Raw genomic sequence first — 20271 nt, 5'->3', positions numbered from 1 at the left:
AAAAGTTTGTTTGTTTGTTTGAAGACAGATCTTGCTCTGTCACCTGGAGTTGGAGAGCAGTGGCGCAATCCTAGTTTACGGTAACCTCAAACTCCTGGTCTCAAGCGATCTTTCCACCCCAGCCTCCTGAGTAATAAGGAGTACAGGCGCATGCCACCATGCCTGGCTTATTTCTTTTTGTGGTAGAGATGGAGGTCTCACTGTGTCATCCAGGCTGGTCTTGAGCTCCTGGCCTGAAGAGATCCTCCTACCTCAGCCTCCCAAAGTGCTGGGATTACAAGTATGAGCCACTGCACCCAGCCTGAAAACTATTTTTAAAAATTAATCCACTTTTGGCTGGGCACGTTTACTCATACCTGTAATCCCAGCATTTTGGGAGGCCAAGGTGGGAGGATTGTTTGACCCCAGGACTTCGAGACCAGCCTGGGCAGCATGGCAAAACCCTATGTCTACCAAAAATTACAAAAATTAGCTGGGCATGATGGCACACGCCTGTGGTCCCAGCTACTCAGGAGAGTGAGGTAGGGGGATCCCTTGATCCTAGGAGGAAGTTGTTGCAGTGAACCAAGGTGACACCACTGCGCTCCAGCCTGAGTGACAGAGGGAGACCCTGTCCTCCACCCTCCTCAAAAACAAAATGAATACACTTCAAAATTTATGAAATACCTAAAGTATAGGACGGAGAGAAACAAAACAGGAAAATATGAGCATAATTTATCATATAAAATATGTGTGAATATTGCTTAATCAAATATATGTAAGCTATATTTCTTACCTGTGTTGTTATTAAACCTTGATAAATTGATGACTATATTAACAAACATCTGTCATTTGAAATATTTTTGTGGACAAAAAAATATTTGACACTTAATTCTATTTCTCGGAGTGGCCAGTTTCAGTACAAACAATGGTATTTTTAAAAGATGGCAAACTTGTAGGAATTATTAAACAGCTAATGAGTTACTTCCTTATGGCTACTCAACGATGCTCTTTCTACATCGACCAGAGTTCCATGGCAGTCATTTGAAATGAGTCAATATGTAATGGAATCAATTCTTCCTGAAAGAGGGTTGAAGTAATTCAACTGCAAGCCTAGTTTGAGACTAGAAATCGCATTAGGAAAACAAGATGCAAAGGTGATCAGTAATAAAAACCACTTCAGCTACCGGTAATTAACGCAGAGCCCATTCAAAGATATGTCAGAGTTTCCCTGTGGTTTCCCTAATGTCACGTTAATAGCAAGGTGAGAGGATTTATTTGTTCTCTCCATTTGTGAGTACAAAAGATGGGAGGAAATATACATGAAGTTCATAATGTCACGAAGAGGGAAGCATGGATTTGCTTGGGATCATTAGTGGATGCCTCTTTCATGCTTTCCTATAATCTATTGATTACTCGCTCAGGACTGAGCACTGTGTTTGCTGCAGTGCTTACAATGATAATAGATACTTTTGCCTTTCCTAAGAAGACCATAGCTTTGTGAGGATTGCAGAGAGTCCACCCAATGTTGAACACATAGTGGGCTCTAAAAAAGTATCTGTGGAATAAATGTTTGGTCAGGTACGGGATGGATAGTAAAAGTCCATGGAGTGTTGCGAAGGCTTTGATATTGCATGTTAGGACATAAAGAGGTGGTTGGGCACCTTCCCCAGGGTTGGAGTAAGATGAAGCTTCTATAAGTGCATGGACCTTGAACCATATCTTGAAGGAATTATATAGAGAGGGGTAAGGAGGAAAGAGAATAGGAAATTAGAGAAAATAGCATGAGCAAAGACAGAACGGTGAGACAGAGCATGATGAATTAGGGACCTGCATTTTAGGTATAGGTGGCATTGTGTTGAAAGAGAACAGAGATTAATGAGAGTGACATCATGAAAACTTACATGCTCACTGAGTTTATATGTTCTCACATAGACAGTGGCTCTCAAACACAACATTTCCATAAAACAACAGAAGAAATTATAGTTAATACGTAATATGATGTACTAAATGTTTTATATATATTGATTCATTTAATCCTTACATATCCCTCTGAGGTAGGAATTGCTGTTAGTCCACTGTATAACTGAGAAATGTGAGATATAGGGAAATTAAGAAATGCACTCAAGATACTACATCAATAAGTGACAGAGTGGCGTTTGAACCCAATGATCTGTCTCCAGAACCCACACTCATAACTGCTTTAGAATATTGCTCCTTAATACACTGTCAAATATAGTGTAACTTATCTTAATAATGATATTCAAAGTATCTAAGTTGGAAATTATTATATTTTGTAACAATGTAGCTCTCCAATGAGCTCTCTTGAGAGGCTTTCTTGACTTGGGTATAGAAACAGCTAGCACATTAGGAATTATGTATAACTCAGGGTATACTCATGGTAATGTGTTATACAAGTGACATTATTTCATCTTAGGTACTGTTATTGTAAAAAAGATTGGGAACTGCTGTTGTGGAATATAAGGAGTCCCTCAGTCAAGGAGGTGACAACTTGGGATATTTTAAGTAGAGAGAATTAAGTATCCCTTTATTGAGAAGAGAATATGCAATTAAAATATTTCAAAGTGATATATAAATGTCAGGAATTGATCGTGTTAATATGAAATTCTTAACATATGTGTTTTTCCAGTCAGAAATATCTTCCTCATTTGAATTTCAATAATCTTTTGTCTAACCATCACTTAGAGAACTTTCAACATCCTTTCTATTACTATGTATTGGTGTGTACTGAAAATAAATGTGGAGTGAATAATTTAATTATCCCCATACACTGTTCTAAGCACTTGACAAATGTTGATTATTTAATTCTCACAACAACTCTTTGAGAAAAGTATCATTATTACTCCCATTTTACAGATGAAGGAACTGAGGATTTAAGAGGTTAACCTGCTCGAGGTCACTAGGAGCTGAGGAAGGCTTTGGTCAGGTTTGGCAAATAGGTTCCACGTGAATATACAAGGAGTAGCTAAGATAGCACTGCTTGATTGGAGAGCTCTTATTTTATTCCCTGAGTAATGTACATCTATTGATTTATATATAAAGTCATTTCCCATGTGAATTAGTAATAGTAATAATAATTTACATGTATACAGCTCTTTTAGGACCTCAACATTTATCCATATTTATTGTTAAGTCCCTGTGGTAAGTGAAGGAAAAGGGACATACACAAGTTGTGGAAATCAATGGGGAGTGGAGTGAGCCTGGACATGGAACTTCCAGTTCTGAGAGCAGTGGTCTTTCTCCCATGTGGTGCCATCTCTTGCAGCCTCAGCAGTTCCTGATGATACCAGATATCTGTAGTTTCATCAGAGAACTCACACCACGATTTTTTAGGAAGAATCAAGAAAAGAGAATATTAGACATATGTCCATTAAATACTGAAAAAGTATTCACATTGTTGCTATGTGACTCTGATTAAATTTATTTACAGCTTATTGTCTTTTTTGATAAAGTCATCAATTTGTTTGATAAGTTAAATATTTTGGAATTTTGTGATGGCTGGTAATTAGGTAAACAACTCTACAGATAGAATAAGAAACTCATTATAAGATGGGAATATGTACAGTTGACATATATAACTATTAGTAATGTATACTTTTGGAGAATATAGTATGAGACAGAGATAACAAGAAGGGGAAACTCTCTAGCACATTATAGAAATTAAATCCAATATCCTGTGAGAAGAGAGTCAGAGAAGAGGCCTGCAGAGAGAAGACAGCCACCAAGAAAAGGGATTGGTGTCATGTGAATTTTTCAAGATAGGAAAGAATAAAAAAAAAATGTACAGAAGCCTAAAAGCTGTTAGAGAAAAGGAAAATCTATATGGATAGTGAAGCTAGATGGAACAAGAACACATTGGGGTGGTGATCCATTTCTACTCTTCCCCTGTAATTACATTAAAGTTAGTAAGAGGGAAAGTAAAAGTGAGCAGAAACTATTAAGAGAAAAGATGAAAACCTCCGAAAGGAATGGAGTTTAGAAAAGACTACAGTTCTTGCATCCTGCTGCTCTGCCACTCTTAGACCTGTCACTGTGAAGGGGGAGAACATTTATGATCTGAGCAGAGTTGAGACTTCCCATAGATCACTGCCTCACCCATTGAGAGGTTCCCAACAGTAGACCCCATTGATATACTCTGGGGCAGAAGTAGCAGAGGCACAGGAACTGAAAAGGCAACTGCTTTAGAAAGTTGAGAAAAAGCAAAAGTCAGGATTCTGGCCAGAACATTCTCCTGCTATAATTTGAATTGCTGTTAGTAGTTTGAATTGTACAATAGCTGTCATGCTTCAAAACATTTACATTTTTCTCTATTAACTCTCATACTATGTAGCCAGTATTGAATATTCAGCCTATCAACTTTTATTTATTTAGCTGTTATGTGCATTGCTTAACTTGGATACTCATCATTTACTTTCTAATGTGTACAATAAAGCACATCTTACTCATGTATCTACGTCTAGGCTTCTTTTCATGTAAAAGATATTATGCTATCAAGAATGACCTTGTATGGATTGCAATCTTTGTATCACTTACTGCACACAATATATTTTTATCTACCATTCCTTCTAAAAGAAAAATAAGCCCAGTGGGCTATCTTACTAAAACTTTATTAACATTGTTTTCTAAATCTTTATAGGCAGTGCTGGCACTCCTGTCACTTTTAATGAAAACGGAGATGCTCCTGGACGTTATGATATCTTCCAGTATCAAATAACCAACAAAAGCACAGAGTACAAAGTCATCGGCCACTGGACCAATCAGCTTCATCTAAAAGCAAGTATCATTATAAACATCTATTAATGTGTATAACTCTCCAGGAGGGATGCTTTATTTTTAAGTATATAACTTTTGCCAGAATAGATTTTCCCCATAAATAAACTTTTAGAAAATGTATGACTTGATTCTCTCTTCAATTTTGAAATGTTATGGACATTCTTGAGCCTCTTTAGAGAAATCTTCTGATACCTGTAAGAATTTAATGAATGATCTGATTTTTTTTTCTGTAATTGACTATACACTTAGAGGAATTTTGCCTTTTTATGAAAGAGAAATTTGTTGTAATCTTTGTACAATCTTTGTATGTCTGTGTCTTGGAGGTGGGGTGGAATTGACTGAATATGCCCTCATTTATAAATTTGGGCTTAAAAAAAGGGCACATCACCTTTGCCACATTACAAGGTGAGACGTTCTGGCTGTATCAGGTTGATGGAAGTGAATCATACTATGCATTTATATTGCCTCTTTCAGTTGCAACACCAGGGAAGGTTGATGTATCCAAGGGTAATGTTCAGATTATTTAACAGCCTTTAGAGCTACCTGCTGTTTTTGTCTACCTCCGGCACTCTTCAGGTCAAGGTCCGTTAATTCTCAGTTTCCACAAGTGGCCATGTGAGGGCGACTTGAAGAGCCCAGCTGGAAGCAGGTTCCCAAGACCTGGATTTGGTGCCCAAAAGCACCTGGGCATTTGCCTGGAAGGTGCCACACCATCACCCAGGGTTCTGTTTCTTTCTACTGGAATCTGATAGGGACCCAGTGGGGTTAGCACGTGGGGATGGCTGTAGGGAGGAGGAGCTTCATCAGGTGTGCAAGACTGGTGGGCACTTCCTCAGAGGAACTCTCTTAAGGCAGAGGTCTTTGGGGGATTTGGGGAGAGCTACTAGGTACCATCACTCTTCAATCCTAAGGGGCTCTGGAACAGGAAACCAATTCTGAACTTGATGGATAAGGGAGGTCCAGGAAATCAGTGCACAGGGCTGTGGATGCTGGGGTGGGGAGGCCAGGGAGAGTAGCATCTACTTACTGTAAAGATTATTTGACATTTCAACAGCCCTTTGCCACATGTTAGTGCACACTGGCTTTTTTAGGTATAGAGAAGGGTGGAGCAGGTTCTGTAGTCTCAGCCAAGGTTTGGAGTTCATTCATCCAGCATCTCTTCCACAGAAATATAGGACTATTCACAGAAATTTGGTGGCCAAGAAATAACTACAAGAACAGTAGACAGTAGAATGTTTTTAAAATGCTTCAAATAAACTAGGAAAATATTCTTCTGTTCTATTTTTTTTGTGTAATTCACTCTTTCCTCTAACAAAAACATCTCCTCTTCTTGATTCTCAGAGCTACCATAATACTGTGAGAGTGTACACATGCTTTCTCATGTTTGAACCTAATCAGAAGACATCAATTTGATATTTTTAATCAATTTTTTTCTATTTCCAAATATGTCCCCCAAAGTGATATGTCTATGCAGCACCAGTCACCCAAGTTCTCAGAAAAGTAGATGATGAGAAATTACAGAACCAGAGAGATTATGATTTATTTTCTTCCTGATAATTATTACAGCTATGCATTTAATAATGCACAGACCGCTTATGTTTCTAACTATTGTAGTGATACGTAAGGCCACATATCAATACTTTACTACTTGTAGGTGCTTCATGAAATCTTATCCACTGTTCTGCAATCCAAATTGACATTTACTGAAACATAACTTTGATAATGCCACAGGTTATTGATAATCAATAGCTTTTTGACAAAAGCCATTTTGAAAGAGGACCTATGGGAAATGAAATAAGACAGAAATGATTTGACAAGGTCTAAGATAGGAAAGCTACTTTTGTCTGACTTTTATTAATGTCAAACTCCCTATCATTAATATATTCTGGTGATTAGGGATTTACACAGCAAAATCAAATGTTTCAGAAATATATGCACTAACATACAATACCATTACATGACATAATTTTACACACAAGTACACATATATACCTATCTCACCATCTACACATAATGTAGTTATAAAACTTCCTATTGAATCTCAAGCTGCTCTTTTATGTACATTTAACAGTGCATGAAAGTTTTATGTTTATGACTGTGTTATTGTTCATAAAATGTATCAAAACAATTTGTGAGAATTATTTCTCATGCATGATTATGATCATTTGTAACTAGATAGCATTGCTGGTTTTACTGAAATGGAAAATGCAGCTCTTAGAAGAAAAAATAATAAATTGCACTGTGGGGAGAGGTTATAAATTAAGAATTGAATTCTGAGGATTATCAGGACAAATCAAATGACTTTTATCCTTAGGAGTTGCATTAGTAACCTGCTTGAAGGTGGAGTATTAGAGTGCTTGGCAAGCTACTGACTTGTTAATGTTCTGCTTAGATCTGTGGCAAAGTACTAAACAAATCATTTGCCTCAGTTTTATCATGTCTGAAATGAAAACAGTAGCACCCACCTTATATGGTTGTAATAAGCATTAAATGAAATAATACAATAAATAACTTTGCCCCGTGTTTGGCACATCATAAGTCTATAAATGTTGCTTATGATTAGTCCAATATCTTGATATTCCACATGGTCGGTGAGAGACATGATAGATAATGAGTGTACTGGGTAAAGTGAAGGTCCCATTAGACGAGGAACTTGAGTTTGTGTGAGAAAGTTCAGAGACAACCTTTGCATTCAAAATGCTGACTGTTTGTCCCCCCAGCCAGTCCTTTCTGCCTGTCTTTGACATTGGCCTTAATACTTGGAAAATCTCTCTGCACTCAAAAAGTAAACGTTTTTTAAGATAAATTTATTTTCCTGTGGTACCATGTGGGTAGGTATCATCCCCTAGGCAGTTATGTTTTGAATGGATTTGGTAAATTCAGTCTGTGCTCATACTCTGTTAACAGGTGTTGAGACTAGAGTGAATAGGTGAACCCTGCTCTCAGGGCACTCACAAATTAGAAGGAGAGACAAACACTCGGACCAGCCATTCTAGCGCAATGAAGCAGGTGCACTGATGAAGGTATATATATGGGTTTGCAATGGCAGCCTAGAGAGAGGTTCCTAATCTGGCCCAACCTCTGGTGGGAATTGTCACTGTGGCCAAAGGAGGATACTGACAGGAGGATTTACTCTTCTCCACATACTCCATCTCTTCTTGTTCCATTAAACCAGCTTTATGATAGCTTTCACATTCTCAATGGTAAGCATTTATCAGTCAGTTATTGGATTGAACTCTGCTTGTTTTCAAAGAGCCAGTTTTTCTGGCTGAATTCAACCATAGTATAAATTTGTAGAAAGAGGGTATATGGTTAGACATATTTGAATACAGTAAATTTGCCTTGAATATCTCTTAGTGGATTGAAAGAATTTTTGAAATAAGTAGATTATTCTTTTTCTTTTTCCTGGAAAGTATATTAGGTATTTCATTTCCTCCAAAGCATTGTCTTTATTGTTCCAAACATTACTGTTTCTTTTTTCTTTTTATGAAACTGACATATGTTCTTAATTTAGCAATTACAATCAGCATAATTTAAGTTTTCTACTCAGTAATCTCGGCCCACACATGAGGGGTGTATTGTCTACCTGAGAGTGAATTATAACGAACGAGTCTCTCTATTTTGTTAGGCAGAAACTCTCAAGAGGCAGGTGGTCCTTATTAGTGATTACAAAACATATTGTAACCTAGAGGTTCAGAGTAAACAGAAGAGCCTGAACTGTGAAAAGAACAGCCATATGCTGCCCTGTGTCCACAGGGAGAACATGTCTTGGGGATACTGTATGGGCCAAAAATAACTCAGGGCATTTTTTTTTAAAATACTTTTTCCAACCAGATCCACTTTTTCTTGATTACTGTAGGAATGAAACATATGTTTTTATTGGTTTCAGCATATTATTCTTTTTATAATCAAGGAAATAAGTTGAATATAAATGATAAAAACAAAGAATAGTGACTTTACAAGGTGTCCCAATCACAATGATTAGTGACAGAGTGTAATTTGGAAGGATGATTTGAAGGAGAACCTGACTTAATAATTTCGAACCTGATTTAATTTTCAGTGGATGACGCCATAGAAGAAAAACTTCTGACAGGGTACTGAGCTTTGAGCCTCAGTTTTGTCATCTAAGTGGGGTAATAGATACTATTATGAATAGTAAACACATATGGTGGTCAAGAACAAGATCTCAAAGTCAAAAAGAAGATATTTGAATTCTGACCTTTCATTCAGGAGCTGTGTAGCCTTGGGCATGTGACTTAGACTCAGGTTCTTTATCTACTTACTTGATAGAGTTCTTGAGATCATCAAGGAAATTGTATGTACAAAAATCCTAGAACATTGACTGGCACATGTTACGTATTGAATGAATATGATAATAATAATTTTTGTTTTGTTTTGCTAGTACAACCAGCCTACCAAAGAGGACCTTTACTGGGTATTTCAGTATGAAATCAAACTGAAGCTGTATTTGCAGTCTTCTTTCTGTCATTATTCTGATGTTCTGAATAGGGAGTAGCTGTAAAGAGAGGTATATGCACCATGATAACTTGGCTGTTTACACAATAAGCCCAAAGTATTTGTTTTGATATTTTAAAAAGTAGGCTGTATGATTCAAATGCTTTGGAAAAAAGTAAAGCTTGAGCAAACTTTCTGATGGTATTTTACTCCACAAAATTAGTCTTTACCAGATACCTATAGTATAGTATTTATTTTAATTGAATGTATGTATTTTCTTATAGATGATCAGTTAAATATATATATGCTATATGTACGTACACTGGAGCTTCCCTGGCTTGCTTGGAATAAAAAAAGGGAGAATTCCTGAGTCTCCCCACTTGTCTCAGAGATTTTTTTTTTTATTCTTGATAAACGTCAACTGTTTCTTTTTAATATGAAAATCATTAATTTCATTAATTTCACAGAGGAACAGCTTTTATATAATGAAAAATATTAACATGGTTTTGAAGTAGCAATGGACTGAATAGAGTTGAAACAGTGTTTGAGAGAAGACTTGACCTTTGTTTGCTTTGTTAGGAAGGCATTTTCTCTTTGCCTCTGTTTCCCTGTTTGCAAAGTTACTTACATGTGAAAATGTTCTTTCCTATGATTGTCAGTGCACACACATACATACATACACACACACACAAACACATACGTATATATATAAATATATATAATATAAAAAAATATAAATATATATATATTTGTTCACCCTATGAAATAAGTATTATATGAAGCACTCCTTTTCCTACATAGCATAAATGTGAGTCAATTTCCTGGGCCCTTTCTCTATATTCTGTTAGAACTTAAAATGCCACTCTAGTTCTTAACTTTGTACTTGATTATGAAAATACTTTGTTTTGTTTCCTTTCCTTGCAACAGGATGATTTTTAAAGCTGTATATTTGTTTATTAGATGCTAATTGATTATTTTCAAAAAGTCATTTTGAGGTCATTACTTATATCTCTGTTTATGAGAAAACAAGATACAAGGTAATAATATGATTTGGTAAAGTCGTTATTCACAGATTGAGCAAATGTTAAGGTGATTAAATTTTAACTACATTCTTGCCAAGCCCAGAGTAAGTACTCAGTAAGTGTATATTTAATATGTCATGAATAATATGCTGATCTTTTCTACATATTGACTGAACATAGATGGATAATCCAAGATTATCTATTAGGAAGTGCACTCATGCACAGATTATTTATTCAGTGATTGCTCCCTGCCAGGCAGGATGAATATCCATGGCAGGGCATCAGTATAAAATATATAGTCATCCCTATGTAGATATGGGGAATTGGTTTCAGGACCACCACATATACCAAAATCTATGCATGACCATTTCCCCCAGTCAGCCTTGCAGAAACCATGCATATGAAAAATCAGGCCTTCTTATATGCAGGTTTCACATCTGCCAATACTATAGTTTCTGTCTGTGTTTGATTGAAAAAAACCAATGTAGAAGTCATACACTCCAAACCCACGTTGTCCAAGGGTCAACTGTATTTCCAGATATCAACAGATTTCTAATCCATTAAGGGCAGCCATATAGTCATAACTACAATAAATGTATAATTATACATGTACAGATTAAATAATAAGCTATTTGAATTCATTGGTTTGAATGTGAATTCAAGGAATCAATGATCACCTTAAACTAGGGACGTTGGATAGTTTCTTGACATAGATGAAATTCAAACTAGACTTTAAATTATTTTAATGGTCAGAAATATTTGGAAGAACATATAGGCCATTAAAAAAGCATCCATTCATCCATCCACGATTCATCCATTCATGTATTCATTTTGTAAAACAGAGCCTCCAGTTTGCCAATGCTGCAGTGCATGCTGGGATGGTTTAGAAGTGTATCAGATTCAGTTCATTGTGTCATCCATGAAGTAACAGGACTATGCAGGTTCAACATCCAAGGATATGTCTCTCTCATGAGCCCATACTAATACATCCAGCTGTGTTCCTTTATTCTTTTTCCACTTTAAACACAAATTCATAATTAGCAAAGTGTTATCAGCATTCACAAAGAAACATATTCTCTCTTGGTCTAGAGGCTGGGGAACTAGAGAACTGTGCTGGTGTATCTGGTTTAAAACATTTCAGTGCAAATGAGTCAAGAAGACCCCAGTAGTTAGATGGCCTGACAGGTGCAGCCTGACCCTTCCCTTCCATTCTCAGAGAAGCAAGATAATTGGAGGCAAGGAACCTGTTCTACTTGGCTTTATGTCTTTAATGATTAGTATAATATGGGACTTACTAAATGTTCATGAATAAATTAATAAACCAAAAATGTAAAGCACTGTTATCTTTACAAGGCCAAAAAAGTGAGCTGACCCTATGATACTGAGATAATGTGTAACCGAGGAGCACTCTGTAGAAGCCGTTGTCAAGGTAATCAAGGACAAACTCCAGAATGGGTAATCACGTTAAAAGATCCTTGCAATCAGGCCAGATAGAATCTAAGGGAAAGTCCAAAGTTACAAACAGGAGCAAGAGGAGTGCATGTAAGCAACCCAGATAAAATTCTAAGGGGCACATTGTTACTATTACCAATGGCTTTGGCTTTTATTCTTGCCCATGCCATTTGCAGACCTTCAAATCCTGCAGATGGCCTTAGAGTTACTGAGTGACTTCTGATAACTGTCTTTGAGGAGCATTTGCCATTGAATGGGCAGATCTATTCTGCTTACACGAGGACTTCATAATGCAAGTTGTTAAGTATAATAATACAGATGAGGACTGTTGTCTAGGTTTTCATAGAGAGCTAGATAAAGGCTCAGTTTCTTTACAGGACTGAGTATGATTCTGAGCTCCCAGAACAGAGGACAATCTGATTAGAGAACATTGTGGGGAATGAAGAGAGATAGCTTGAACTTAAATTCTATAAGACCTCATATACCATGAGAACATTTTAAGATATTTTTGAGCTACAGTGAGTTTTTCAATAGAGAGATGCTCATGTTTAAGCTTCAGGAGAATGTCTTTGGCAGCAAAGTGCAGATTGGCTGGAGAAGAGGTAGTTCCATGAGCTAAGTCAAGGCCGTAATTAAGAGGTTTTTTTTTTCTATTTTACTTAATTTTTGGATCGATTCTCCCTGACCTATTTATCTACTTTGTTCCAGCCTTAATTCATAAAATATTTTGAAAGGCCTTACTAAATGTATTTATCACAGTAGGACAAATAAATAAGTGAGGACATTAGGAACAAGGGATAAAAAGAGTTAGTGAATTTTAGTTCATACTCAACTTACATTTTCCCAATAACAACACCAAATAGATTCATCTAGGCTATTCAGTAGAGTAGGTGAAATAATCTTACTACTATTCTAAGAATATACAAAACTATGCCATACCAAATCTGATTTAATCTGATTAGGACTTGAGAAGCTGAATTCAATTATCTAGATCCAGTTGGAGGCAGGTTTCTAGGGTAATCTACTGGTATTCAGGGTGTCTAGTTGTTTTTCAGGGAGAAATGGGCATTGAAAACCTGTCATTATAAAAAAAAAACAGGAAAAAAACACAAGAGTTTAATTAGTTATTTAAATAATAACTGAAAATAGCAGAAATGGAGAAGAAACAACAAAAAAGGTAGACTTCGCATATGACTGAGAACATGTGATATTTGCTAATAGAATGGTGGTTAGCAAAGGCAGGGAGGAGTAGGGGGAGGGGAATTAAGAAGGGTGGGTGGGAGTATAAAAATATAGTCAGATAGAAGGATGGAGTTCTAGTGTTCAATAGCACAATAGGATGATGGTAGTTAACAGTACTTTATTGTATATTTCAAAATAGCTGGAAGAGAAGATTCAGAATGTTCCCAACATAAAGAAATGTAAATGTTTGAAGGAGATCCTAAATCCCCTGATTTTATCATTACATATTGATGCATGTATCAAAACGTCATATATACCCAACAGATATGTACAGCTATTATGTATCCATAATAATTAAAAATTTCAAAGATAGCAGTTTAAGTAGAAAAGGAAAATCAAAGAAAGTGATGCTGCTTAAGGACATAGCATAAAATAAGAAATGTGTTTTTATACCAGCACCAAAGATGGATTAAAGAAGCTGGTGACTCCAGACTTTTATGGGGATAATACAGTAATAAAAATGAAAATAAATGGTATTTTAATCCTTATTTTAACCTTGGGAGGAGTAAAATAATTACAATTTTAACATAACAAGTAGAATAAGTAAGGTTAAAATAAGGTTATAAACATAAAATGAAGCTCTGGAATAGAGGAATAACTGGTAAAAAGTCATTTTATTATGGTAGATTTACATGTGAATCCTGTATCCTAGAGTACTTGTAAAAGCTCAGTGGGTTTCATCAGTGTTATGTGAAATCTAAAACGTACAAGAGAATTACAACTAAGAATTGAAAAGTATTGTATATGAATTAAAATATGTAGCCTCCGATTGTAGATAGGCCAGTGATTTATTAGAGCAAGACAAAAGAATAATTAATGTTTATTGACTGAATCAAAAATTTCTCATGACATCTTTCCTCAAAGCTTCCAATAATTAATTGGGGGAGGAGAACCAAAAGCTAGGATCCTCCTAAAATCCCCATACTATGTTAATATGGTTATGGATGCCATATTTTCAACTGAAGTTACAGAAATATGCAACTGTGTATAATCTCCGGGGTTTGAGATGTAAAACAGTGTTTTCTCTTTAGATTATTTCTTTTTAGTTGTATATTTAAATGATGAAATATACAACAAGGACATAGAAATGTACTAAATTTTGCTAGTATTTGATTGCTTTCACTTGTCATAAAATCATTTTTATTGACATTATTGTGAGATAATTGCAGATATATTTGCCAGTGTGGGAAATAATTGAGATTCCATGTCCCTTTTACATAGATTTTTCCAATGATAACCTTTGCAAAATTATTGTACAGTATCACAACTAGAATATTGACATTCATATAATCTACCAATCTTATTCAGATCTCCCTAGTTTTACTTGTATTCCTCTGTGTGTGTGAGTGCATGTCCTTATAGCTCTCTGCTATTTTGTTAACCGTTTACGTCTGTGTATGTGCTACCACAGTAAACATACAGAACATTTCCGTTACCACAAGGATCATTTATGTTGTCTTGTCATATCCATATTATTTTCTCACCTATATGCCTCTCTCCCCAGTGCCTGAAAACCACTAATGTGTTCTCTATTTACATAATTTTGTCATTTCTAGAGTGTTATACAACCCCATCCATACGTGGGCAAAGGACATGAAAAGACATTTTTCAAAAGAAGACATACATGTAGCCAACAAATATATAAAAACGCTCAACTTTACCAATCATTAGAGAAATGCAAATCAAAACCACAATCAGATGCCATCTCACACCAGTCAGAATGGCTATTATTAAAAAATCAAAAAATAACAGATGCTGATGAGGTTATGGAGAATGTTTATACACTGCTGGTGGGGATGTAAATTAGTTCAGCCATTGTGGAAATCAGTTTAGAGATTTCTCAAAGAACTTAAAACAGGATTAACATTCACCCCAGCAATCCCATTACTGAGGTATATACTCAAAGGAATATAAATAGTTTTGTTTTTTGGGGTTTTTTTTTTGAGACAGAGTCTCACTGTTACCCAGTCTGGAGAGCAGTGGCACTATCTCAGCTCACTGCAACCTCTGCCTCCAGGGTTCAAGCGATTCTTGTGACTCAGCCTCCTGAGCAGCCTGTGCCACCACACCCAGCTAATTTTTGTATTTTTAATAAAGACATGGTTTCACCATATTGTCCAGGCTGGTCTCAAACTCGTGAGCTGAAGTGATCTGGCTGCTTTGGCTGCCCAAATGTTGGGATTACAGGCATGAGCCACTGCGACCAGCTGGACTATAAATCATTCTATCATAAAGACAAATGGACGTGCATGTTAATTGCCGCACTGTTCACAATAGGAAAGACATGGAATCATCCTAAATGCCCATCAACAGTAGACTGAATAAAGAAAATGTTGTACATATACATCATGGAATACTACATGGCTACATAAAAGAGGATCATGTCCTTTGCAGAAATATGGGTACCCTATTAACTACTATGTTTATTACCTTGGTGTCAAAATAATATGTACACCAAACCTCTGTAACATACCCTTTACCTATATAACAAACCTGGGCCAGGTGCAGTGGCTCACACCTATAATCCTAGCACTTTGGGAGGCCCACGCAGGCTGATTACTTGAGTCCAGGAGTTTGAGACCAGCCTGGGCAACATGACAAAATCCCATCTCTAAATAAATAAATAAATAATAAAATACCAAAATTAGCTGGGGTGGTGGTGTGTGCCTGTAGTCCCAGCTACTGGGGAAGGGGAGGTTGCTGTGAGCCGCGATCACGTCACTGCACTCCAACCTGAGCAACAGAGCGAGACCCTTTCTCAAAAACAAAAAAAGAACAAAAACCAAAAGAACAAAAATCCACAAACCAAACTTCACGTGTACCCCTGAACCTAAAATAAAAGTAAAAATAAAGTAATACAAAATTTTCATCAAAGCTGTGTAAACAGATCACATAGTATGTAAGCCTTTGGAGTTAGCTTTTTTTACTGAGCATATTTTTAAAAAATTTCATCCAAGTTGCTGCGTTTCTTTTTATTGTTGAGTAGTACTCCAATGATGAATGTACCAAGGTTTGTTTAACCACCCACACTTTAAAGGACACCTGTAAAATAGTTATGAAGAAACCTGCCCTGAGCATTTATTGAACTGTATTTAGAGAACAGCAGGGTAGAGTGATGTCTTGTCTCAGAACTGAACTAAGTCATTTCTTAATGGACAGATAAAATTTATGTATTTACTATGTACAACATGATGTTTTGAAGCATATATGCCTTTTGGAATGCTTAAATCTAGCTAACATATGCATTACTTCACATAGTCATGATTTTTGTGATAAGAACACTTTATATCCACTCTTTTAGCATTTTTCATGAATACAATATATTATTATCTATAGTCACCTGCTATACAATAGATCTCTTGAACATATTCCTCCTATCTAACTGAAATTTTATATCCTATGCCCAATATTTCACAAATTCTGCCATCCTCCAACCACCCAAGCCCTTGTTAACCATCATTCTACTCTGTGCATCTTTGTGGATTCCATGCATGAGTGAGATAGTATGGTATTTATCTTTCTGTGCCTGGCTTATTTTACTCAACATAATGTCCTCTAGCTTCATCCAAGTTTTCACAGATGACAATATTTCATTCTTTTTATGGAGAAACAGTATTCCATTATGTATATACACCACATTTTCCTTATCCATTCATCCACTGATGGACACTTCAGTTGATTCTACATCTTGGCTATCATGAATAATACTACAATGAACATGATAGTGCAGATATGTCTTCATCATACTGATTTCACTTCCCCTGGATGTATACAGAGTAAGAGATGGCTAGATCGTATGATAGTTCTATTTTTAATTTTTTGAGGAATCTTCATATTATTTTCCATAATGGCTGCACTAATTTACATTCCCACCAACAGCTTGCAAAATTCCATTTTCCCCATATCCTCACTAATACTTGTTACCTTTTTGATAATAGCTGTTCTATCATGTGTGAAGTGATACCTCATTATGGTTTTAATTTGCATTTTCCTAATGATTAGTGATATTGGGCATTTTTTCATATACCTATTAGCTATTTGTATGTCTTCTTTTGAAAAGCATCTATTCAGGTCCTTTGCCCGATGTTTACCAGATTGTTTGTTTGTGGTTTTCTTTGTTTTTTGTTTTTGCTAATGAGCTGTTTGAGTATCATATATTTTGGATACAACCTTTTGCCAGATGTATAATTTACAAATATTTTCTCCCATTCTGTAGAGTGTCTCTTCACTCTTGTTGATTGTTTCCTTTACTGTGCAGAAGCTTTTTAGTTTTGTATAATCCTGTCATTTATTTTTGCTTTTGTTGTCTGTGCTTTTGGGGTCACACCCAAAAAGTCATTCCTTAGACCTATGTCATGGATATTTTCTCCTATGTTTTTTTATAGCAGTTTCATAGTTCGGGGTCTTATATTTAAGTACTTAATCCATTTTAAGTTAATTTTCATATGACATGAGAAAATTACCTAAATTTATTCTTCTACACATAGATATCCAGTTTTCCCAACACTAGTTATTGAAAATACTGTAATTTCCCCATTGTGTGTTCTTGGTACTTTTGTTGAATCAGTTTGCTTTGCAAGTATGGATTTATTTCAGGGCTCTCTATTCTGTTCCATTGGTGCATTTGTTTTCATGCCAGTTCTATGCTGTTATAGTAACTATAGCTTTGTTGTATATTTTAAAGTTAGGTAACATGGTGCAGCTTTGTTCTTTTCACTCCAGATTATGTTGGCTATTCAAAGTCTGTTGTAGTTTCATACAAATTTTAAAATTGCTTTTTCTAGTTCTGTGAAAAATGGCACTTGCATTTTGATAGGGATTGCATTGAATCTGTAGATTGCTTGGTGTAGTATGGACATTTTAACAACATCAACTTTTTCAATCTGTGAACACAAGATATCTTTTCATTTATTTCTATCCTCTCAATTTTTTTCATCAGTATTTCCTAATTTTAAATGTACAGATCTTCTAGCTCCTTGGTTAAATTTATTCACAAATGTTTCATTTTTTGTAGTTAGGTAAAGGGGATCACTTTCTTGACTTTTTTCAGATTGTTTGCTGATTTTTGTATGTTGATTTTGTGTAATGTAACATTACTGAATTTGGATATTAGTTCTAATAGTGTTTTAGAGTTTGTTATACATAACAGCATGTCATCTACAAACAAGGACAATTTACCTTCTTCTTTTCTAATTTGGATTCATTGTCTTTCTTTCTCTTGCCTAATTGCTTTGACTATGACCTCCAGTATGTACTGAATAGAAGTGGCAAGAGTGGCCACTCTTGTCTTATTCTAAATTTTAGAGAAAAAACTTCCAACTTTTCCCCAGTGAGTATGATGTTAGCTATGGGTTTGTCATATGTGGCCTTTTTTATGTTGATGTACATGCTTTTTATACCTAGTTCATTGAGAGTTTTTAATCATGAATATATGTTGAATGTTGTCAAATATTTTTTAATCTGCATCTATTGAAATGATCATACATTTTTTGTTCTCCCTTCAGTTAATGTGATGTATCACATTTATTATTTTACATATGTTGAATCATCCTTGTATCCCTAAGATGAATCCCACTTGATCATGGTGAATGATCTTTTTCATATGCCTTTGAATTCTGTTTGCTGATATTTTGTTGAAGATGTTTTACATCAGTGTTCATCAGGGATATTGGCTTGAGGTTTTGTTTTGTTTTTTTGTAGTGTTATCTGGCTTTGGTATCAGGGTGATGCTGATCTTGTAAAATGAGTTTGAAAGTATTCCCTCTTCAATTTTTTAAGAGTTTTAAATAATTAGTATGAGTCGTTCTTTAGGTTTTTGATAGAATTCAGCAATGAAGCCATCAGGTTCTGTGCTTTTTTCTTGATGGGAGACTTGTTATTATTGATTCAATCTCCTTACTCATTATTGGTCTGTTTATGTGTTTATTCATTATTGGTCTGCTAAGATTTTCTATTTCTTAATAGTTTAGTCTTGGTAAGTTGTATACATCAAGGCATTTATCCATTTTTTTTCTGGGTTTTTCTATTTGTTTGCATGTATTTGTTCATTGTGGCCTCACGATCTTTTGTGTTTCTGATGTATCAGGTATAATGTCTCCTTTTTCATTTATGATTTTATTTATTTGTGTCTCTTTAAGTTTTGTTGAATTTGTTAATCTTTTCCAGAAACCAAATCTTAGTTTTGTTGATCTTTTCTATTGAGTTTCTAATATCTATTTGATTTATTTATGTATGATCTTTTCCTTTCCTTCCTTCTACTTTGAGCTTAGTTTGTTTTTGTTTTTCTAGTTCCTTAAGCTACAATGTTAGGTTGTTTACTTGAGACTGTTCTTCTTTGATGCAGGCATTTCTTGCTATGAACTTTCCTCTTGGAACTGTTTCTATTGTATCCCACAGGTTTGGGTATGTTAAGAAAGTTTTAAATTTATCTTTGAATGTTCTGTAAATATCTGTTAAGTCCATTTGTTCTAGGGTATAGTTTAAATCCATTGTTTCTTTGTTGACTTTCTGTCTTGATGACCTGTCTAATGCTGTCAGTGGAGTATTGAAGTCCCACACTATTAATGTGTTGCTGTCTATCTCATTTCTTAGGACTACTAGTAATCATTTTATAAATTTTGAAGCTCCAGTGTCAGGTGCATATATATTTAGGATTGTGATACTCTTGTGTTGAACAAGCCTCTTATCATTGTGTAATGTCTCTCTTTGTCTTTTTTAACTGCTGTTGCTTTAAAGTTTGGTTTGTCTGATATGAGAATAACTATCCTGCTCTCTTTTGGTTTCCATTTACATGGAATGTCTTCTTCCACCCCTTTTTCTTAAGCTTATGTGAGTTCTTATTAGGTGAGTCTCTTGAAGGCAGCAGATACTTAGTTGGTGAATTATTATCCATTCTGCCATTCTGTATCTTTTAAGAGGAGCATTTAAACCGTTTACATTCAATGTTGGTATTGAGATGTGAGGTGCTCTTCATTGTGCTATTTGTTGCCTAAATACCATTTTTAAAAAAATTATGGTGGTGGTGTTTTTTAGGTCCTGTGATATTTATGCTTTAAGGAGGTTCTGTTTTGATGAATTTCAAGGATTTGTTTCAAGATTTAGAGCTCCTTTTAGTAGTTCTTACAGTACTGGCTTGGTAGTGGTGTATTCTCTCAGCATTTGTTTGTCTGAAAAATACCGTGTCTTTCCTTTATTTATTAAGCTTAGTTTCACTGGACACAACAGTATTGGCTAATAATTGTTTTGTTTAGGAGGCTGAAGATAGGGCCCCAATCTCTTCTAGCGTGGAAGGTTTCTGCTGAGAAATCTGCTGTTAATCTGATAGATT

The 20271-nt window shown here is 35.5% G+C and overlaps 1 protein-coding gene across 10 annotated transcripts in view; it reads left to right on the top strand.

Annotated features, from left to right (window-relative positions):
* Positions 1–20271, top strand: part of GRM8 (glutamate metabotropic receptor 8) — an 810901-nt gene that overhangs the window by 634621 nt on the left and 156009 nt on the right. For all 10 annotated transcript variants that reach the window (XR_004229111.1, XR_002733955.1, XM_031936131.1 and 7 more), the window contains one exon: positions 4637–4773. Coding sequence is in view for 8 of the 10 variants with exons in the window: in XM_031936131.1 (XP_031791991.1) it covers positions 4637–4773 (137 nt within the window). In the remaining 2 variants the exon portion in view is untranslated. The remainder of the gene's footprint in view (positions 1–4636; positions 4774–20271) is intronic.

The sequence above is a fragment of the Piliocolobus tephrosceles genome, chromosome 8, assembly GCF_002776525.5.
Source record: "Piliocolobus tephrosceles isolate RC106 chromosome 8, ASM277652v3, whole genome shotgun sequence".
In the NCBI taxonomy this organism is placed as follows: domain Eukaryota; kingdom Metazoa; phylum Chordata; class Mammalia; order Primates; family Cercopithecidae; genus Piliocolobus; species Piliocolobus tephrosceles.
This window is presented reverse-complemented; position numbering and strand designations above follow the sequence as displayed.